This window comes from Hyposmocoma kahamanoa, unplaced genomic scaffold (assembly GCF_003589595.1).
Source record: "Hyposmocoma kahamanoa isolate Upper Pololo Valley unplaced genomic scaffold, ASM358959v1 66, whole genome shotgun sequence".
Classification (NCBI taxonomy): Eukaryota; Metazoa; Arthropoda; class Insecta; order Lepidoptera; family Cosmopterigidae; genus Hyposmocoma; species Hyposmocoma kahamanoa.
The window spans coordinates 9547808-9572028 of record NW_020653854.1 but is presented as its reverse complement, the minus strand read 5'-3'; the positions used below and the strand labels follow the sequence as shown (position 1 = coordinate 9572028).

At 34.1% G+C, this 24221-nt stretch overlaps 1 protein-coding gene across 1 annotated transcript in view; it reads left to right on the top strand.

Annotated features, from left to right (window-relative positions):
* LOC113231764 (serine protease nudel-like) overlaps positions 1-24221 on the top strand; it is a 44180-nt gene that overhangs the window by 4616 nt on the left and 15343 nt on the right. Inside the window, exons 4-22 of the mRNA XM_026466282.1 lie at positions 389-1003; positions 1515-1581; positions 2620-2739; positions 3599-3828; positions 4260-4417; positions 10291-10418; positions 11375-11555; positions 11708-12006; positions 13224-13522; positions 15200-15315; positions 15670-15829; positions 15942-17052; positions 17146-17315; positions 17393-17506; positions 17605-17782; positions 17862-18281; positions 18492-18680; positions 20282-20441; positions 21380-21548. Of these exons, the coding sequence (XP_026322067.1) occupies positions 389-1003; positions 1515-1581; positions 2620-2739; positions 3599-3828; positions 4260-4417; positions 10291-10418; positions 11375-11555; positions 11708-12006; positions 13224-13522; positions 15200-15315; positions 15670-15829; positions 15942-17052; positions 17146-17315; positions 17393-17506; positions 17605-17782; positions 17862-18281; positions 18492-18680; positions 20282-20441; positions 21380-21548 (4884 nt within the window). The remainder of the gene's footprint in view (positions 1-388; positions 1004-1514; positions 1582-2619; positions 2740-3598; positions 3829-4259; positions 4418-10290; positions 10419-11374; positions 11556-11707; positions 12007-13223; positions 13523-15199; positions 15316-15669; positions 15830-15941; positions 17053-17145; positions 17316-17392; positions 17507-17604; positions 17783-17861; positions 18282-18491; positions 18681-20281; positions 20442-21379; positions 21549-24221) is intronic.

Below are 24221 nucleotides of genomic sequence, written 5' to 3'. Positions count from 1 at the left end.
TTTGCTTTACTTCCATTGAAGTTAATAGAACCTGTTTAAAAATTCTTCAGTGGTCGTGACACGCAAGCGTCATTGTTTGCAGTCACAATTAGTGAACTAAAATCACAGTCGTATCACTACAGCGCTTCTACAAACGTGTAATTTGAAAGCACCATTAAACCGGAGATGTTACACATGTATAAGTACATAAAGTTTCCATATTACCCTATGATAAGATTATTGATATTATCTACATAAGAAATGAAGGTGGCTTAGAAGAAAATGATTACGAGTCCCGGAGAACCTATGTTATCAGGATCTGCTGATATGTAGAATCTCAAAAAAAAATTCTTTCAATATTTGCTGCATTTGTTGAATGAAATAATGAAAATCCGGTTCAATATTTCAGATAATACCCGCACTGAGATCATCATAGTCACAGCACCGCAAACGATATCAAATGTAACTGTCGATAAAGGTAATATCGAAATCCACGTTCAATCGAAAAACAAAACTACGCTTCCACTGAAGCGAGTAAAAAGAGATCTAGTTACGCTCTATGAAAACAGTGACAAAGGAAAATACAAGGAAATTTTAAATGGAAAACAAATGAACGAAGCTAGGGATATGCTAATGAAGTACAATGTATCTTGCAGTCAAGAGAATACTATTGAAATATGCAAAGATTTGGTTACGAAATTACAATCTATAGTTGACAATAACAAAGATTTTGATGACAATAAAGATAATTTATCGAATCCTAGAGGTATGGGAATTAATGCAAATAGAGACGTAGAAGAATTGTCGTCTACAGAAAAATCGAAAAGGCAAACACGGCCTTTGGAAAATATAGAAATGATAAGAGTTGTCCCAAATATGCCTTTTCACGGTAAGAAGAGTTATACGTATGAAAACTATCAACCAGGATCAGTACCTTCGGAGCCTCAACATTTACATACTTCACCGATTGCTGATTCGTGTCTATTAGCCCGTATTTTGAAACAGAATTACCCAAGTTCTCATAGTAAGTATTTTCATTTATGCTACCCGTAGGGCTAGCACGATTGGGCGTGACTACCGCGAGAGTGACATAAAACGCGAGAAACTTCTATTCTCGCTTAGATGTCACGCTTTCATTCGCTCTCGCGCTAGTCGCGGCTTGTTGTGCTAACCCTACTGATGAGTCCGACCCATCGTTACAATGATGTTAACATTTACACAGCTCATTTAGTGAATAAATACGACGGTATGTTACAATGATCTTTAATTATTATCTTAATAAAGTCTAAATGAATATCTTAATAAAATATTAAATAAAAAAAACCTTAATGACGAAAATTTTATATGCAATGCATTTTCGTAACAAAAAGGTGCTTCGTAATCATAAAAACAAACTTTTGAATTAGAAACTAAATATTCGTTCCATAGGATGTTTAACGCGGTAAATTCAAGTCTGTCATTGGTAGAATACACTGTATTTTATAATTATATGCAATATCGGTATAAATTATATTTAATATTCATTTTTTTCACAGGCATATACGATTCACCACCAACTGAATATCTGCCGAGTCATTACGACAACCCTCCTGTTTACTCCAGGTAACATATGTTTATTCCATTTCGTTCTTAGATTAATTTACGACCATTAACTTACAAATAAATGGACGACGGGTCTAATACAAAAACCACGAAAAAAATGTGCCAAATCGACCTATTTAAATGTAGTGACATCTAAAGGAATATGATAAAGCTAAAACGTTGAATTTAAATTGTAATGTCATCGCAGTACTATCTAATTTTGCTTGCTTTGCTGTCAGTCGAACAAACGAAGACTAAAGCGTGAATGACGCTCTGTATACGATTTTAACACCCTATAAGGTCGGACACTTTTTAGCGCGGACCCGACGTCCATATAATTGTAAGTCAATGTTTACGACACATATTTTAATCTAACCTAACCATTAATTGATCTTTAATGTCTATTTGAAGCGAGTTTTTAACCGACTTCAAAAAAGGAGGAGGTTCTCTGTTCGACGTTTGTGAACCGCTTATGATGATTCTCTTTTTGTCGAATAGGGAATACCTCAATAGGAGCCCCAGTCAAATTTTAAGAAAATATTCATGAAATATTCCATTTCTAAGTATGGCAAATGAGACTTTAAATTTAATTTCCTTTTAGTACTACTAACGTAGTTTTTAAAAATCAACATTGTTTAATAACAAAACTGTTTGCTGTGTGAAAAATAAAATTTATTATTATTTTTATTAATAAAACTTGGCAAATAGATGTAATTCCGCAAACTTTTAAGGTATGTTATTTTAATAAAAAAATTAAAAAAAATATTATATTGGTTAAAATGGTACAAGTTCTGTTCTCATTTTTGGGTTTGTCAGCATTATGTATTCATGTTCATAGGTTGTTAGCCTAAAATTACATTTTTGGTGAACCAAAAATGAAACAGCTGCTAATGAGCTTGTTACAGTCTGTGTTAGGCGCATGTTACAACATAATATATAACCTTTGAACGTAGTAATATAACCTTTAAACTTTACTATACGTTAGCTTTTGTAATACAACACAGACTTCCACAAACTTATACAGTGTATAAAAGTTACTTATTCATCTTTGTTTCACAGATTTACTCCAGCAACTATACCATCTTCGTATTTCCAAAGTCGTGACACGGAGTCATCAAAACGTAAAATCCATCCTCAGGACTATGAAATATTACAAACAATAATTGGAAAAACACCACAGTAAGATTGAAGTTTTACTCCTATTTCCGACAATTAATTTAGTTTACACTACCAATTTTGAAAATGAAATAAATAATATCATTTATTCTCTTTATATAGGGTCGGTATATTACTAATGTAAAACTTAATCCATTTATGGACCCGCACATTAATGTCAGTACTTTCCTTGCCGTAGTGCTTATATTCATTAAATGTAAAATGTGCAGTGTAAATCATTGTATTGTGTCAGTGCATTATTGATAAATAATGAAATTGACAATTGTACAGAAAGAACTAGGAAGTCGCACTGTAAAGACTGTAGTTGGTTTTTTTGATATTCACGTAGCAAAACGAGGTATTTCGTACTATCATATTCTGATATTTAATTTTACGGTAAACGCTGTTGCTGTACATGAACATGTTAATCCTATTCAGCCATAATTAAGAGCATTGAAATTTGTCATAATTTATCAATTTGAGATCAATCAGTCTTTATATTTGAAAATGTTCTAAAATCCATGTGCGCAGTTCTAAATGTGACTAAAGGACTTTGAATTAATCCGGTATTTTGTTTTTTAAATTCCACATATTGCATAACAATCACTTTAGAAGCATTTCATTTTAGAAATTGTTCTTAGTATCACTTTGTTCAGGTTTCTTAGGATTCTAACAGTCACGTCCTTCCTACAAATATACCAGCTTCGGGTATATTAATCAAGGGGGGCTAACGTACCGTACGTTTGGTATGACGAACATTTCATTAAAAATTACAGAAGTATTAAGTAAGATATGTCAATATCTTCACCTACTGACATTTATTAACAAGTTAAGATATTTGTTTTAAATGTATGAGAATATTAATTACTTACATTTTTTGCAGAATCGATAAACATGTGACAAGGACACGCGAAGCCGAGTGCCCCGTAGGCAATTTGTCTTGTGACAGTGGGGATTCTTGTATTGAGGCTAAGCAATGGTGCGATGGAAATGTTGACTGTTTTGACGCAAGTGACGAATCCAGATGCAGCTGCAAATCTAGAGTCGACAAATCCAGACTGTGTGATGGTTATTTCGACTGTCCTTCGGGCGAAGATGAGATGGGGTGTAATGGTAATAATATGAACCAATTAATTTTGAATTTCCTTCTTTTTAACGTATCGATGACATACATTGTCATTTTTGCTAATATTGTGAAATCAGAGCAACAATACAAAGGTTGCTCTGACCCAAAAGTAAGTACCTAAAGTACTTGTGTTATGGAAATTGGAAACAACGACGGTAACACACGGTAACACCCAGACTCCGAGACCATATAGAAAAGCTAGTTTTCTACACTGACCCGGCCGGGGATCGATCCCGGGACCTCAGACATGGTGACACCATGAAATCCCATGTGGAAGCCACTCCACAACGGAGGTCGTATAAATCATAAATGTAAAACTAAAGATTTTAGATCGACTTTGTAAATAATAAAGTTAAATCTATTAATGATTATATGCCTTTTCTTACCATGACATTATAATGTCTTTATTTAAATTCAGGATGCAGCGAATCCACATTCAGTTGTGAAGATTTGGATATAAACTCACAATCTACATGTTTTAATAAAGAGCAAAGATGTAATAACATTGCTGATTGTCCCAATCGTAGAGATGAATTGGACTGCACTATGCTTGCACCAACTTTGCACAAGAAACCAGTAAGTTTCCTACATTGAACTACATTATCCTAAAAGGTATATAAAAACTTAGTGTATACTACCAGTCTCGCACCCCGACTAAGTAATATTGCCAATTTGTTAAATACCGAAATAAATGTTATAAATATTCTTAAATAGAATGATTTTAATATACATGAACGAAGTCGTTTGCAATTACAATTCTATTGTTTCTGCGTTTTTGATAAAGAATAACATCTCTTAATTTTTTTTGATAAACGAACTTTTTACTCCGAAGGGAATAACAGTTAAGTATTAAAAAGCTTACTGTTATATACCAACTGTTTTACTCGTTAGCGGATTTGGAACAAAGTGTGAAAGTTAATTCGTTGAAGTCCAAAGAAAAGTTTAAAAGCAAACCCATGTCCCTGTTTCCGCTGTTGGACACCTATATCAGACTTTGCAATTGTGACTTTTGGCCATCCATATGCCTTTTGAAACTTTATAATCTCTCCCTCACATCTAACAGTCAAAAGTGCTTGATCTAATGTTTTTATTCAAACTTATTCATGGGACTATAGCCGCAGGCATCCTTTAACGTTTAAAACAATTTCGCTCCCTGTTTGTAGAACTAACCTAGGTCAACACTGTCCACGGTATCGCATGTGCCCTTCTTACAATGGTATCAGATCCGATTTCGACATTTTCTCTGGTTCTGTGGTCTCAGCTACGAACTCAATTAGGAGACTCCTTTCGTGTTAACTACACGACACATTTTGTTGAATTTTGTTAAAATATTAGATTCAAATTTATAGTTATTGTCACTTATTTAATCATCTAATCTTTTTTACATTTATTTTATTTAGTAAGTTTTATTCACATCAATTAGGGTAAATTCTTATGGTGTCAGTGTGTTAATGAAATACTTTTAGTTTATAATATCTTAATTGTATCCAGTTTTATGAACCGATTAAAAAAATCCTTTTATAAATCACATGTCTAAACATACTCTTATTTAAATAAGCAAACATAATTTATATTCTAAATTATATTATTTATATGCGAGTAAATAAATAAATAAATAACACACACACTCACAGCCCCGCACCTAGAAAACCCTGTGTCGCAGGTGCCATGGACACGCACATAGACAACCACAAATTACACTCAAACTCACGAGAGAAATAAATATGTAGACCAGACAAATATTTCTCCTCGCCAAGGAATCGAACCCCGGGACCTTTGCGTGACAGGCCAGCATGTTTAAACTCATATAAAGATCTGCAATAAGCGCATAAAGAAATCCATATCTGCTTAAAGCGAGCAGTTTCTGCGGCTCGGTCTGTAGAGCAGTTGGTAAAAGCCTTGGTGTGGCAACAGACGCTGTTTCGAGACCAGATAGACCGAAGGATTTTTTGTTTGACTATTTTTTATTGTGTGGGAGGATTTTTTTGTATTGTACCATCTTAGTTTCAATAATAATAGTAATAATAAACTGGAGTAGAACAAAAAAAAATGAATTTCTTAATAGTAAAAATATCATGATAATTTCATTAGGTTTGATTTATTTATAATGGAAGGTGTAAGAAGTTGTCCTACAAAATATTGTCCTGTTTACAATAGCAAGCAAGGTTTGCAGAGAACTTCCTGATATCCGGTATATTTGTTCAAGACGAGCTTATATACAGGATATGATTATATTTTATTATATGGTTGTTAACGGCTATCAGTCATCCAGGTTTCGATAACATCAGGTGTACCACAGGGCTTGCTCTTGGGCCCTGTTTTATTCAACATTTTCATTAATGACATCCCAAAGTCTATCAAATATTCTATTCCCTTTCTTTATGCCGACGACTTAAAACTTCTCAAAGTGTACGCTCTGTGGAGGATTCTAAAGCTTTGCAGAAAGACCTAGACAGTCTTGGGTTGTGGTGTCAAAAAAACGGAATGACACTGAATGCAACTAAATGTGTAAACATAACATTCACCCGTCGAATTAAAGGTTTTCTCAAATACTCCTACAAAATCAACGACTCCATACAAAATGAAGCTGACACGATTAGAGACTTGGGAGTGCTGCTAGACAAAAAATTAACGTTTGTACCACATATTGATCACATCGTAAAGAAAGCCTCGAAAGCACTCGGTTTCGTTCTACGTAACGTCAAGGAATTCCGTAAACCCGCTACAAAAATAATAATGTACAACTGCTTAATGCGAAGCGTTCTCGAATATGGGTCAGTGATTTGGCGTCCTCACTACGCGAACCACATGTTGAGAATCGAAAGGCTCCAGAAAAGGTTTATGTGACATTTGTCGTTTTCATCAGGTGTAGCGCAAAGAATACGTTCGTACGATAGCAGGTTAAAAATGTTTAAAATGGTTAACCTTAACAAACGTAGAGACACATTAGATATGATTTTTCTATACAAAATTATCCGTTACGAAATAAACTGTTCTTCACTCCTTAGCCAATTCAAACTTAAAGTGCCGCATAGATATCCCCGTCATAGAATTAAAGCTCTCTTTTCGACGCCAATTCGCAGGACAGTAGCGGGTCGCAACTCGCCAGTTCCTCGTCTATGCAGCTTGTATAACCATTTTATCGTTAATATCAATAATTTAGATATATTTCACGACTCTTTGGTTAAATTCCGTCGATGGATTGCATCATCGTGACCTAATTTTCTTTAAACTTTCAATACTTATTTTTTATTTTTTTTATTTGAATAAAATTGTTTACTATTTAAGTAAATACATAGATACGAGTCTAGCCCTTCGCGGACTACTTTTTTGAATTCACTAATTTACTTGCACGTGGTGTTCATCTGTTAAAAATTGTGCAATTAGTATAAACCCTAGAATAGAAACCTCTCATAATGTAATTGTTGTAACAATTGTTGATGAACCTTAATAAATAAATAAATAAATAAAATAAATATTACAAAAGTGTTCAACAATATTTTGGGATACGTGAATGTTCATGACATTGAACAAGATTAAACATACCAAAGTATTATTTGCTTTTTTGCAAAATTAAATAAAAGAAGAACTCTATATATCTACGTATACATAGACACAATAAATTAGTATTAAATAAGGTCCGGTTCAGATGACAAGGGAGCGGTATAAGAGCCGGTAAGCGTGCGTAATAATAATACCGCTTACGACTAAATTCTTTTAATTATAAGTATCGCTTTCACATGCTGGCGCGCGTTTAACTTAACATTGAATGAAATTCGTAAATGTCCGGCATTACATACATATATTTTTTCTCTCTCTCTTTCTCCTCGTCATTACTATTCCCATCTGATGATAGGGTCTGCATTGCGTGTATTTTCTTCCAACTTCACTCAGTCGTTTTTATGATGTTATGTTAAAGTCAGTCTATACGGAGCCAATCGAATCGATTACAGCCTTAAAACTCAAAATTCGTGAAGTGATTAACGAAATAGACCCAACATTTTGTCAAAAAGTGATTAAAAACTTTGATGAAGGAATCGACATCTGTAACTGTGATCGTGTGATCATTTTTCATTCATAATTGCCAAATCTTCCTTTTTTTTTAATACAATACAAATCTGAATGATTGTCATCTAAATTTATTGTTTTATTTTGATTTACAAAACAAAGTTTTTGTTGAAAAACTCTATACATTGTTATCGTTGGTTTTAACCTGTTTTAACTAGCGTAAATTACATTAGGTACTCAAAAACATTGGTTATACTGCGGTATACCTGTGACATTGAAACCAAACCTCATCATTTATAATTAAAACTCCCACCGCTCATTATTTTGAAATTATTAGCGTTGAGATGAAGGCATAATAATACACCATTTTCGTAACATTTAATTTTATTTCATTTCTATTTTCTCACTTTTTCAACGAAATTAAAAATAAATTTTAAAACAAAAGATGTGACTGTACATTGACAGTTCTCCGTTTTCGCGATTAATACACATTAGGAAACGAAATTTAATTTTTCGAATCGCGTATTTATTTTTTCAAACAAACCAAAGTCCCAGTTTATACTTTTTGGCTCAACAAATATATATATCGCACTGCTATTACAATAGTGTTGTAACTCAAAATATGTGAAATTCTATACGAAACGTATGATTTGATTCTTTATACGTCAACGAAACCGTCGTTGGTACATTGTAATACACAATCAAAAAATATCTACTTAATCAACTTAAAATGAGATAAACTTTTCGTGAGCTAGTTCTGGACAAAACAGATCTTGCTCAAAAATATGAAATTATTTTTTCCCTTTTATTTTTCAATATATTTGGGAGGTACGGAATTGGTCAGATGTCTGTAATAAACTTTGACGATACATTAATTTTAATAATCTTTCACGGGAAGTGAGTAATTAGTTTTTCGTCGATTCTGAAAATATACCCTTTTTGAGTTAATACACCATTGTATTAACAGTGCAATATATGAGATATAGTTACAAAAAAAAATAGTTTCATTTCCGAAACTGAGTGCACTTACCCAGTACATACATTATTGTTATAGTATAATGAATAAAGAAAAACTTTCATAGATTTCTCACAGATGGCGTTACGGCATAAAAGTCGTGAAAAACTTAAGCTAAGATCTGCAACAAGCACATGGAAAAATTTGTGAGGTCCGTTGGTTTGTTCCGTGGCTTAGTGGCCATTGTGTCTGGCATGGTTTGCTAGGAGACGTTGGTTCGAATCCAGTCGGATCGGAATGAATTTTTTTTAAGTGTTTGATATTTGTTTAATAATAAATTATAACAAACTAGTGGAGTAAATTCACAAAAAATAATTGAATGTCATGGTGGTAAAACATCCTAATATTCAATACAACTTAATTATGATAATTAGAATAAATTTAAAAAACAAATACAAGTGTTCTTCAAAAGCAGTCTTGATCTTGCAGTCTTAGTGTTGTTTTTGCATTTTCGTAATACCAAGACTGAGACCACATAATTGTAGCAAGACAGACCATGAAAGTTTTGAGCAAGAACAAGACTGAGTCTACGGAACCTTTGAGTGTTGCAGTAACGTCAAAAAAACGGTTACCTAATTGGTATTTGGTACCTATATTAATATATAATTGATAGACGTTCTCTGGAATCAATATCACACACGAAATCCTAAAATAAAATCTGTTGTGTCCATTATTAAGTATATATTGAAGTAAATAATGTTAACTCATTTAAAAAGAATGTGTACCTAATAAAAGTGCAACGCAAAACAATAAACACTAATAGCTTAGTTACTGAATTATCAACAACTCTCTGACCCGAAAAACTAACCAACGAGCCGATGTTGCTCCCGAGAGTGCTTGTAGCGTATGTGCCTAAAATTATAGACAACCAATATTGTCCTAAAACTACTAATCCAAACACATAGAAAGTTCTATTTCGAAAATTTTCACAAATTTCAAAACAAGCGTATTATGTAAATATTGTAACATGAATTTTTCTATAGCTATTTCTCAATTGTTGCTATACCTATGTCATCATGTACTCAAAGTGTATCCACTTTGTTGCCTATTCTAAAATCTGAACCAACCCACATTGCCACCTTTCGTAACAACTTAACAGTTTGAAATGGTTATCGCAAGACGCAACTTTTGTTTTGCGCAAACTAAAGTGCAACACTAGACCAAGACCGAGTGTGCTGACGTGAGATCTTGAACTGGGCTTGCATTTGGGCAATACTAAAGCTTAGCCATCCAAACGGGAAATGCCCAGGCAATCTCTCGAGTAGTTGGAAAAATAAAAAAGTAGATTATTATCTACATTCTTTCTTCAGTATTAAGCGTGTTTAATGTACTATTCCGTTTTACTTATTACTATAAACATGTTTATAACGAAATAAATTATGTTACATTAATTAATAATTACTTCTTTTTGATTAACCATTTTCAGATGTTTGCTATATCAAATACAGAAGGATTTTTGCATAAAAACTTCAAAGGTGAGTGGTATGCAGTATGCAAATACCCCTACATGTGGGCCCATGACGCTTGCCTCCGAGAGACTGGACTCATAATAAGGTGCGAAATTAAATTAATTACTATTTTCATTACAATTAACGAAGTATTCAATAATAATGACAATTTTTTATATATATAAAATCACAGAAACTCCATTATTAAATCGTGAACGTGATTTCTTTCTCAGCGATAAAGGATCCTAAACTATGCTTCAATGCAAGTTTGGTATTTTTTTCGACGAATTATTGTATTATATAATTTCATAGTAGAATACGTCATTCTCTAAGATAATTTGAAAAAAATTAAAAATTTTTGGAACTTATGACTAAGTGGTTTGAATACATGGTTTGAAACGGTTTGCTTGAACTTTGTACGACGTCCCGTGGCCCATAAAAGTTTTTTTATAATATCAAATGACGGGACAAACAAGTCATGCGCCTGATGGTAAGCTACACGCCTGTCCATAACAGTTGCAGTGCCACTCAGAGCTTTAATTCGCAAGGATCACTGCCACTGCACCCGTCACCTTGAGACATAAAGGTGACAAGTCCCATGTGCCTGTAATTTCACCAGCACCCTTACCCTTCTAAACCGGAATACAGTAATGCTAACATTACTGCTTGGTGGTAGTAATAGGTAAGTGGCAGTGCTTCCCTGGACGAACTCTTTCCCAAGGATCTCTACTGCTGCTAAATAAGCGAGTGTATACGCGCTCTCAGCGGCTGTGATTCCTATTTCTGTTTTCACGGTGTCTAATTAAAAAAATATACTTCAGTACAATTGACGTTTGTTAAAACTTAAAATGTGTTTTTTTTATAAACTTTCACAGTAACTTTCAAAATGAAAGCACTGTGCCAGCGTCAGTAACATATTTGAAGTTGAAGAATTTGTAAAAAAAATCACATTCTTTCTTTAGAATGTGATTTTTTTTATCGCAAGGGGTCTACGCAAAACGAGACAAAAAAATTTGGGAACCTCTGCTTTAAACAAATCTATTTTTTATTTTTTATTTTTAGGCCACCAATCATAGAAGTGTTACCGATCGATCCTTTTCTCAAAGTTGATTATTTGAGCACAGAACCTGGGGGAGTGATAGAAACGAGTAATACGTGTTTGAACTCATCAGCAATTTACGTGACATGTCCCGATTTACTCTGTGGAACAAGAGTGATGACCACGTCACAGCTACTAAGAGAGGTATTTTGCATTTCTTTAATTATAATGTTATTAAAATAAGTGGAAATCTCACTGTGCAGGATTTTAAATAAAAGTAAACACATTAACACTCCTAACGTGTATGAAAGCGCGGTTAATAATTGTAAATATTTAGAACAGAAATTAAATTTTAGGACGCTGCAGCAGAAAACCAACTTTACGGCCGAAATAAGAGACAAGATCGATCATTCCCCTTTTCCATGCTTCACAGTCTTGTAAAACGAGACACATCTGAACCATTATCTACCGTGTCGAACTCTAATAATTACAAAGAGAGGAATAAGAGGTCGGAAAGTAGAGTAGTTGGTGGTAAAACCAGCAAACCTGCAGCGTGGCCTTGGATGGTAGCCATGTATAGAGATGGTACCTTCCATTGTGGTGGGGTTATTCTTACACAATCCTGGGTTATGTCTGCTGCTCATTGTGTTCATAAGTGAGTATCTAATCTTATAACGCTTCAATGGACTGTTTAATCCAAATCCTGACTATTAATTAGCCGTCAGAGTCACAAGTCAGCTTTGCTAGATATTTAATTAGAACTATCAGCCTTTAGGGCGTTCATTATACGCTAATATTAGAACGAAATATTATCGGCCGCTTGAAAGGATAAATTTAGTTATCGTATAGAAGAGATCTTTTAAAAAGATTTTGTAACAATTACCAGAAATAATTGTTACCTCTTCTTTCCGATAATGTATTTAGCTTTGAAAGTAGCGTAGTGGGACTTAACTGATAACACTATTTTCTTATCAGTTTTTAATAATAGCTCTGTCTTATTAAAATTCAAATACTTTATTTCGGATTATTCATTCATATTGGTTACTACAACAAAAAAAAACTTATACACCAATGTTAGTAATTACAACTTATAAATATGCACGACTCTTAGGGTCGTATTCTAGAACTCTACTCAATGCTCAAGTCAGGATTTGAGTATGATTTAAAGCACTCGAAATCATACTCAAGTCCCTGCCATTAGGGTCGTATTTCCAGTGCTTGTGTTTCCAGTGCAATCCTGACTTGAGCACTGAGTAGAGTTCTAGAATACGACCCTAAGGGTCGTATTCCAGGACTCTACTCAATGCTCAGGTCAGGATTTGAGTATGATTTAAAGCACTAGAAATCATACTCAAGTCCTGACTTGAGCATTGAGTCTCATTGAGTCTACCTGGAGTACGACCCTTAAACAGCTGAGAGCTTTCCTTGTGTAGTTAACCCAAAAGCTGCAGGTGTAAAAGGTCTGGCAGCAAGCTTTAAATAGCGATAATTTTACGACGGTACACCTTGCAAACCTACGGGCTAACATGTTGCCCCCACTGCCAACGTCCTACGCTCTTAAGTATGTACGTGTATGTAGTATAACAACAACAACAATAATAACAACACACACTCACCATAGCTTAGGGATACCCTGTGTCGCGGGTGCCATGACATACACATAGACAACCACAAATTACACCCTAACTCACGAGAGAAATAAATGTAGGCCATACAAATATTTCTCACGGCTCGGGAATCGAACCTGGGACCTGTGCGTGGCAGTCTGGCATGGTAAGCGTTCGGCCACGGAGGTAGTCAAATTATGTATGTGTCAAAGTGTATAAGTCAAAGTATGTATGTGTCTTATGTATGTACTTCAATACTTTGCAGATTCTGGGAGCATTACTATGAGATACAAGTTGGCATGTTACGACGGTTTTCCTTTTCGCCACAAGAACAAAATCGCCTTGTTACACATGTGATCGTTAATCACAAATACAGCAAAGTAGATATGAAAAATGACGTGTCACTCTTGAAAGTGAAGCCGAGTATTCAATTTGGTCGATGGGTCCGGCCTATTTGTCTTCCTGGGCCAGAGACGGCTGGACCTCATTGGTTGTGGGGTCCTGCACCTGGTACAATATGTACAGCTGTTGGTTGGGGAGCTACAGTTGAACATGGACCTGATCGTAAGTACCTATATTTGTTTATTTATATTTTACACAACATATCAGGTCCATAATTGTGTTAGTATCTGTTAGCCTACAGCGGTACTTAATATTTAACAATGATTTTGTCCTTTGAGTGAGTTTTCACATCAAAGGAAAATCGAATTTCTTAGAAATCATCTTCATGATGCTGTTACTGCTGTTCACACTCTGTTAAGGTACCTACAGATTTCCTCGATTTTTGATGAAATTCTGTTAAAAACGAACAAATTTGTAGGTACCTACGCCTAATTTAAATTTTACAGTGTCGATTATCAAAAAAATATGTTATTGATCCTCTGTTGCTTACACATTCACTCGTTTTGTTAATCGACTTCAAAAAAAGTAGGAGATTCTCAATTCGACCGTATTTTCTTATGTTACGCGATAATTTGTGAACCGGTTTTTGATGATTCTTTTTTGCTAGAAAGAGTGTGAGAGAGTGGTAAGCTAGGGGATGAAACCGGCGGTTTCGCGCACTTTCCGGAAACCGATTTCAATAAAACTTTGCAAATAAATGTAAGTCCACAAACTTTTGAGGTCGGTTTTTTTAGTACCTACTCTGTACTGAGATTGTTTGATCACAAATATCGATTGTCAAAAAATCTAACAAATCTGTAGGCAAATTTATATATATAACATTATATATATCTATTGGTATGCTCCGCCGCAACACCCTTCGCGCATCCACGTAGACTCTCCGTAGAGAGTCCTTTGGAGCGCCCACCGCACGGGCCAATCGGCCAAATTCAGCCGCGGAGGACAGGACGAGCGACAACGACACACCGACACGTCTCTTTCCCCGCGGCCCCACTGCCACTGCACCTGCACCCTTAGCGGTGCATCCCCGGCAGGGTCGCGGAGGATAGGACGAGCGACACACCGACACGTGTCTTCCCCCGCGACCCTCCTTCCCGCATGCGTCCATGCGAACCCGCTCGGCTTAGATCAAGACGAGCCCGCGCGGTCCCCCTTCCTCTTAGCTTCACCGTGGGATGAAATCGACCAAGTCTACTAGAGACCCCCGCCACGACAAGGCAAGATGGTGTTAATGCCGTGATACTGGAGTGCATCCGGAATGTTTGCGGATGGTTTCGAGTAGAGTGCGCACCAGCAGCTACAGATTTCTGTCAGTTCTTGCAAATACATGGGAGTGTGGCCTACTAAGGCATTTGGTCCTCTTTTCATTTAAGTTTGCGTATTCAGATAGTTATTAAATATTTTATTATTTTGTAATACTATTGTTGTCTGAAATAAATACATTTTATTTTATTTTATTTATTTGTTTTATTTAATATTCACTTTTATAAAGTATTTATTTTTATTTTTGATATTTATCAAACTTCTCAAAACCCAACAAAAAAAAGCATTATTAAAAATACTATTTTAATACTCATAGAACTCTATTTTTAGCTTATACAATCGTTTGCAGCGTAATGAACCTGACAATCAATTTTGTTGTTCTTCAATTTGCCGCTTTCTGGGCACTTTACTGTTACTTTAGAGTTCCCGTTGTTAAAGTAATTTGTTTTACTTAGAAAATAGCCTGAAAGTTTGATGTTTTGATATTTTGATGACGTTAGGGCACGATGTTATTCGTCGAACATTTGGTCCCAGTAACAAGTTATTGATGGTTTATATACGAATTCATTGTTTTAGCCGACCACATGAGAGAGGTAGAAATACCAATATGGACAAAATGCAAACACCGGGAAGATCAAGAAGGCAAAGAAATTTGCGCAGGTCTTATCGAAGGAGGAAAAGATGCTTGTCAGGTATAGATAAAATCGTATCGTAATCGTATCGTAAAACAATAAAAAAATAAACCCAATTTTGTACTAATTACAAAAGTTACCACCAAGTCTAGCTAGTTAGTATGATTGTAGTTATAGATAAGCAAAATTAGAATTTTAATCAAAATGTTATAATTAATTCGTAATAAATCGAGCGATCAAGGTGAGTTTACTTCATTTTCTGGTTTATCAAAACGAAAAATTACAATACAATATTTTCAAAAGTATTCGTACATAAATAACATTGAACCTTTTGTGCCCAAATGTACGGTTTTGTCCTAATAATTTTCACGCAACATTCTAGTACTTATTAATGATTTCCATTATCTCTTTCAGGGCGATAGCGGGGGGCCACTTCTGTGCAAGAACCCATTGAACTCCCAACAATGGTACATGGCAGGGATCGTAAGTCACGGTGACGGATGTGGTCGCAAAGACGAGCCGGGTGTTTATACGCGAGTCAGTCTCTTTGTAAAATGGATCAGATTTCATATATGTGAGTATTTTAGTGCTTTTTACAAATCATAAATTATTATCTTGAAGTATAATCAGTAGCAGATTAAGGGAACATTACTGTTTGATTTACTAAATTTAGTTCTTTATTTCAGTTTCAAAATCTTTGCCCACAATACAACCTAAACAAGAGTGTCCTGGTTTCAAATGTATATCGGGAATTTCAAAATGTCTTCCAATGAAAAGAATGTGCGACAAAATAGTTGATTGTCTTGACGGAGAAGACGAAATTAATTGTAGTTCTATGAGAAGTACTTCGTCTTTAACAGACTCGTTTGTATCTACATCAAAAGATAGCATCTTTGAAAGAAAGGGAAACTTAGATACAAACAAAGCTGAAAATAGCTCATCAGAAGAATCATCATCAAATGAAGAATCGCATAAAGACCAAGTTGAGACAATTCATGACGCACAGAGTAGTGATTTAAAAAATAATCATAAAATAGAATCTATGGTTGCTACTGTATCACAAACCAATACTACCGACACGTTACCTACACAACAAACAATCGAAATTGATATGTCAACAACTTCTACAAATACTGATTTTATAAAAGTGTCAAATATGGAAAATTCAAAGAGAAATTCATTTGAATTTAATTTAACTAGTTCTGAAAACATAGAAGACATAACTGTAGATCCTAATAGATCAGCTACAAATGACGAAGAAAACAATAATCGAGGAGATATACAATCGTTTATTGCGTCCGTTTCAAAAGAATCACTAGAGTCAAGATCTTCAATTTTAGGAAACAAAGAAGCTGACATTCATGAAGATCTTAGCGATACACTAAATATGAGCTCACCAACATCATTTAGTACTACAACTATAGAATCTCCGACACCACAACATGGAGAGGCTTTAGTTCATAATGCAAGCATTCAAAACACAAGTGACAGTAACCACGAGTTTAATGTTTCAGTTCGTAAACCAAATCAAACTGCAGAAACAAACTCCAGTACTCATTTGTCTAATCTTCTCGAAAATGAAAATATCGAATTGGAATCAAAAGATATATTAATAGATCTACCAGATCAGTCAGTTACAAATAATGAAGATAATTCTACAGAATCTGAAGCTAAACATTTATTTTCTCCTGACAAAAACGGTATTCTTGATAAAATAAAGGATATTATAGCATCTCAGCTCCAACCAGCAAAACAGAAAATTAAACATCTTATTCCTAATACATTTGAATGTCAACGGTAAGCAAGGTTTTGACTTACCATCTTTATATTATTATTGACTGTGTCTTTACCAGAAAGTTATTTAATTAAAGCTTAATTTTCACGTTTCAGTATTTTCCAAACAGTACCATATTCTGAGCGATGCGATCGCAAAGCTGACTGTGAAGATGGCACTGACGAACTTAGCTGCACATGTCTTGATTACCTCTCAAGATTTGAAAATAAACTTATTTGTGACGGCATTTTAGACTGTGCTGATGGACAAGATGAAGTAGATTGCTGTAAGTACTATTTTACATTAAGAACACACTTATAATTTTAAGAAAATCCATTTTTTTACCTGATGATTTAATTACAGATACCTGTGCTGAAGACCAATTTTTATGCAAGAGAAGCCAACTTTGTTTACCAAATAAATATGTTTGTGATGGCAAACCACAATGTCCTCAGGGTGAAGATGAGTTAGACTGCTGTAAGTATTAATATTTTATTTTTATATATGTATTTTTCAAATACCTATATTTAATTATGTTATATTAATCAACTTAATTTTTGTGTGATTGGTTGCAGTTGCTTTAACGAATGGCCAAACTATAGCATATGATTTCGATGCCCGACCAGTAGTAAACTTGGAAGGTTTTCTTACAAAAAAACATTTAAACGACTGGCATGTCGTTTGTGACGACAACTTATCCATCAAACAACAGGAACAAGCTGCTCTACATATTTGCCGTTACCTAGGATTCAGGTAACTTGTGAAAAATTTAACGTATAGGTACGACTAGATCTTACCACGTAAAAATATTCGCTTGTTATTTTTTTTTCAGTTCCGTTAACCGTTACCATGTAAAGCATATCAACATAAACGAAGACGATATTTTACAAACGAGATCTTCAATGGACAAGAGAAACAGAAGACACGCCAATAAAATGCCAATTCATTTTGCCTATAGAACAGTTGAAGAAAACGCAGCAAGGCACATTGTAATCAAGGAGCCTACAGTTCTGAAAGAGCACTGTGTGCCGAACGTTACTAAGACTTGTCAATCTCTTTACGTATTTTGCGAGCATTCTCTTTATAACAGCTTCGAAGTTTCTAATGAAGTTATATATCGATCAGCCGATGACACGACACACATGTGGCCTTGGGTTGCTAAAATATTTGCTGATGGAGAATATAAATGTACGGGCATTTTGGTTGATTTGTCATGGGTATTGGTCAGTGATTTATGTTTTTGGGACACAATGTAAGTTGGAGGTATATTTTAATCTAAACAATTTATTATTTAAGCTTTTAATTATGTATTAATATGATCGCGCTATAATAAACTTCGTTTATAGTATCGAAGTGTATTTTGTCAGTTCTAAAACAAGTGGTAATAACGACGTGGCTGTATTTAAATTTTGAAGGTCACTTTTACGCATCATCTTATATGTAAATGCGAATGTTGTTTTAGGATAACCCACCAAATGGTAACCACTGTCCTTGGATCTCACCGGACCTTAAGTGGTACAAAGGGAATGTATGAACAGACGTATGAAGTTGATTATTTTAAAGATATGTATCATAAACGAGCAGCACTTTTGCATTTGAAGAACCCAGCATTTTATTCTAATTTCGTCAAACCTATGGTTGTTTCATCATCGTAAGTATTTACCTACATTTTGGTTCTTTTTAACCAACTTTAAAAAAAGGAGGAGTTTCTCAATTCGACTGTATATTTCTATATTTTTTTTTACGTGTATATTACGCGATAACTCCGGTATTTGTAAACCGATTTTGATGAATCTTTTTTTGTTGGAAAGAAGGAGACAAAATATAATCTCAGTACAGAGTACTAAAAACACCGACTTCAAAAGCACGTGGAATTACATCTATTTGCCAAGTTTTATTGAAATAGGTTACCGAAAATTGCGCAAACCCAGATTCATCTCCTAGTTTGCCACTATACGGGATTTGATACAGGAGATAATGAAAATCGGTTCTCACTACTCAAAGTATATTGAGAGAGAAAAACACCATTAAAATAATTGCTCCTTATAATGAAATTTAGGCGCTATTTATAAAAATGAACCTTCATGCGTGAACAGTCACCCTTAGGGGTGAATAATTTTTTTCAAAATTAAATGGGACCACTATGGAGGTACCCTCTTTCCAACAAAAAAAGAATCATGGAAATCGGTTCATAAATACCGAAGTTTTCACGTAACATACACATGAAAAAAACATACGGTCGAATTGAGAACCTCCTCCTTTTTTAAAGTCTGTTAAAAATAGAGGTATTCTCGTTCTCCGTCTGACTACTGTCTGAAAAAATTACTGTCAAATAAGTAATACTCGACCAAATTAAAACACAATGTCAAATATGAAGCTTCATTCGCGTCATGCGTTTTTCAATTTCATCGAGTATTACTTATTTGACAGTAATTGTGAGAATGAGAGCAGAGGGCCTCATTTTTGTGTCTAAATAGCGTATATTTTAACCGTGCCGTGAATGTTGTACCAGTAAAGCCCGAAAGTTTGGTAAAACTAAGAATTTTAACCACCCTTTTCTCCACTTAGTTCGATCCGGCTGCACCTGATTACCTAGATGCTCATTTCAATTTGAAACCCCTCTGCCGGGTTGCGAAATTCGATCTTGCCGTAGCTTCAAGCTCTCTATTCTTTCTCACCGTACTGATTTTGTATCTAATTCTTTTGCCCTTCATGCCATCCGTCTTTGGAACGCGCTCCCGCTAAATATAAGACAAGCTCAGACTAAGTTATCTTTCACGCGCATGTTGCGCAAATGTCTCTTTGATAATCTTCTAGATCAAGACTCTGCATAATGTTGCTGTGGGTACTTATATATTATGAATTAATATTATGTTTACTATATATTATATATATTGGGTATATTTGTTATATGTATGTATTTTGTTATATTTATTTATTATATAAGTATATTATTTATGCTGTACTATGTTTATTTTATACTGTAAATATTAACCATAAAATTTAGGCTTATGATATAATTTTTTCTGTTTTAAGTGTAGAACCAACCTTTTGTTTTTTTTTCTGTTAGGCCCAATGGTTGAGTGATAGAGAATGCCTTATGGCATTAAGTCCGCCATTTGTACATTATTATATTGTGCAAAACGATTATTTAGATAAAAAAATAAATATAGGCGATTACAAATATTCAATCATTGTTTGTTTAAACCCATGTTTTCGTTCATTTGAATATTAATTTTGCTTCATTTGCAGTGCAGCGCATAATGAAAAGCCTTCAATGTGCGTAGCATTAGGTCAAGATGAAAAAAACAATACAGTAGGCTTGTTCTTGGAAGAAACAAACGAGAACTGCTACCGTCACTCCCGATGCTTCGTCAGTAGCCGTCAGAACATGTCGGAGAATGTTTGCGCTGTAAGTTTCAAGGTGCTAGAACTCGTAAAGGGTATTTTTAACAAACTTAAAAAAATGAGCAGGTTCTCAATTCAAATGTGTGTTTTTTGTTTGTATGTTACGCGATAATTGTGAACCGATTTTGACGTTTCTTTTTTTGTTGGGAGTAGAGTACCTCAGTAGTGGTCCCATTTGATTTTGAAGAAAATATTCCACCCCCAAGAGTGGCTGTTCACGCATGAATGCTTATTTTTATAATTAGCGCCTACATTTTATAAGGAGCAATTATTTTAATGGTTGATTTTGCTATGCTCCAATTGAAGGCGTTTTTCTTTCGATATACCTACTTTAAGTAGTGAGCACCGATTTTTATTATGGCCTGTGCAAAGTCCCGTATAATGGTGAACTAGGGGGTGACTCCAGTTTTGCGCACTTTCCGGTAACCGATTTCAATAAAACTTGACAAATAGATGCAATTCTATGAACTTTTGAGGTCGGTTTTTTTTAGTACTGCAGTACTAATTAATATGTTTTAATTTATTCTAATTTCCTTTATTAATTAATAATAAATTTAACTTAATAACAAGTCATACTGTTGAAATAAAATAATTTGTAAAACATAATGCAGTGTAAATTGGAATGTTTCTTTGTAAAATTAAAAATAAAGCATTTAATTAATAACTTTTGTAACTATAGCGAAAAAATAGGGTGATTTACATTATTATTAGACGTAATTCGTTGATGACTGTATCACCTCAGTCAACCGTGACCATGGGACTTGTAAAAGGCCCAAACGTTAGTTTGTTTGAAAAAACAAATATACGCGATTTAAATCCGGAAAAATAGTTTCATTTCCTAAATCTGATTTTATTATAAGAATTAATTTAATAAACAGTTACGTCAACTTCACAAAGGATAATCCAGATTTCTAACAAGAGTAAATTTTTATTCCCTTACAGCCGAATATGGTAAGCAATCGCCAATGGGCGGGCATCATAAGTTGTCTCACAGAGCAAGGCTGGTATCCCGCTGCTTCCTTTGTCGATAGCCGAGGCGAATGTGGAGTAGGAGACAAAATTATTGGCACTGAAATCGACGGACTGCGTAATGAAATGAAAATTTTTATGGGTGAGTAGTATAAGTACACAATTCATAAATCTAACGTCAAGTTTTCTGGAAAAAGGGTGTCACTTTGTCATACATTACAAGAGCTATCTTGTATATTTTGTAAAACCTAGTTAATTAAGAGTAAATTTCAAAAAGATTCAAATTTTGCCGTGGCATTGTACCATAAACCTAAATGTTGAACAATTCTGAATCATCTTATTTAGATAATCATAAACACAACAGTAAACCCTTTTACTATTTGACGACATTTTTAAACGCTGACAGAAACGATTCAATTGTATAATTAATAGCGCGTGCGACAACCCGCGCTATGCGACGCGAGTGCATCGCGAGATTGTGCGTATGTGTGCGTTCATACACGCGGCTGGCCTGCACACATACAACCCGCGCTGCTACGACTGTATGGAGTTAACTTGTCTTATTATAATCTGGTTAAACTAACATTACAAAAATGGGCATAAAGACGTGAAACAATTCAATAGGTATTTGCAAACCTATATTTCGGCGTTTCCACTAAATATTTAAGATAGATAGCTGTGCAAATAACTATTCAATTGTTTCATCGCGTTCATCTCCGTTTTGTAATGTTAATTCAATAATAATAAAGGTGCCAATTTATACTACAAAAAGCTTTTGCCTTTATTTTTACTAAGCCTAGGGATCGAGAATGGACCTTTAGGGATTCTTAATAAAACTCTTCAAAGTCTCTTCTTTGACGGACGAAACAACGATCAAGTTCTAAAGGTTTTCCAGTACAAAGATAATTGGATAAACATAATAAAACAACAATGGAAACCTAACTTTTGCACGAGAGAAATATTTTAAACAGTGTTAGAAGGAATTATGTTACTATTTATCTGTTACTGTATTTGGCTGTTGTGGTTAATTATTAAACTATTATCACTTTTGACAGGTTTCTTAACACTGTGCAAATGTTGAATCGTAATATCGGCATAAAGGCATCAGATATATGATGTGATAAAAAGTCTGTAACTGGTGGTTATAAATTATTACCACTACATAGAGGTTGTTGGAAAAATTTTAAAGCAACATACCTAAAAAATAAAGCTGAATATGTATTTTCTTTAAGTATTTTTTTGAAATTTATTTTATAATCAACATCACATTAAAAAATTACACCTCACCAATTACCTGGGGGCCTACCACAACTTCTTAAAACAATGTTGCTTTAACCTTACTTACATTGACTTTTCGTACCATGGCGCGCTTAAAGTAAGATTTAGATTTAGATTTATTTTATTATCTTGTAAACTTTACATTATTATATACAATATATTGTGTTACAATAATCTTTACAAATAGTAATAAATGTTACATTTCAAAAAATTACAAATATCGAGTACAAGTTTTGTACTACGTAATTTTAACATAGTCAATGTAGTTATGTGAAATAATGTAGGAACATATTAAATAATATAATAATAATTATGTCAATATAATGATTGTATATGCATAAAGTTAATGTTATTTATTTATTTCTATAAAATAATATCTATACCTAATAATCTACAAATTACAACATATATTACAAGACCATGTTCCTATATTCTTCAGTGGAATAATACGCATTATCCAACAAAAAGTCTTTCAAAAAGCTTATTAAAATGTTAAAACTATGATGTTTTATGGGCAGCTTTGTGACTATTCATTCACTCAGTTCGTACTATGACGCGACTATTGTTCTTATTCTAAAGCAATCTTAAAATAGTCACTCGGACGCAGTGGAAACAATATTATTTTCGAATTTAATGATTAAAGGTTAACTTGAACATATTTATTTACATAAATCTCTTCAATATGTTTGTTTATTTTTTATTTAATAGTACATACTAACTGCCTCCGTGGCCGAACGGTTACCATGCCGGACTGCCACGCAGAGGTCGCAGGTTCGATTCCCGGGCCGGGAGAAATGTTTGTATGGCTTACATTTATTTCTCTCGGGAGTTTGGGTGTAATTTGTGGTTGTCTACGTGTGTGTCCATGGCACCCGCGACACAGGGTTTCCCTAGTGCGGGGCTATGTTGAGTGTGTGCGTTATTATTATTATATTACATAGGAAATCATTTCTCGTTAAATAAAAATACGCCATGTTTATTTCGTAAAATTATGACAGCGACATCTATATGCTCCCTGGTGACACTAACAGTTGACACTAGACTATAATTCCGAATTCACAACGTGACTATCAACACTCAGCTTGTTTTATTTATTTTTCTTCATGAAAATGTGGAAAAATAATTAACATTACATTAATTTAATTACAACAAATACAAAAATAATTAACATAACATTAATTTATTATTACATACTTTTCTTTTTTCTTAACAGTTAAAATTCTCTGAATGTAAATAACTAAGTACTTAAACAATAAACTACGTTAAGACGATTCGGGACATCAAAAAAGAAAGAGATGGCATTATGTAGCGTTATTTCTTTCCTATCTTTAGTAAGGAATAGACAATATTGGGAAATTATTCGTTCTTTCAATCACTTTATTTAGCAATAATGCATTACTTGGTTGATAGATTTGTCATAATACGAATATGAGTAATATTATAAAAAGCTTACTTTAAGCTTACATTGAATTAGGATTGTTTTTGGAAAGGTTATGGTAGGCCCCCTGATCCCTAATTTGAGACCATAAGAATTTCG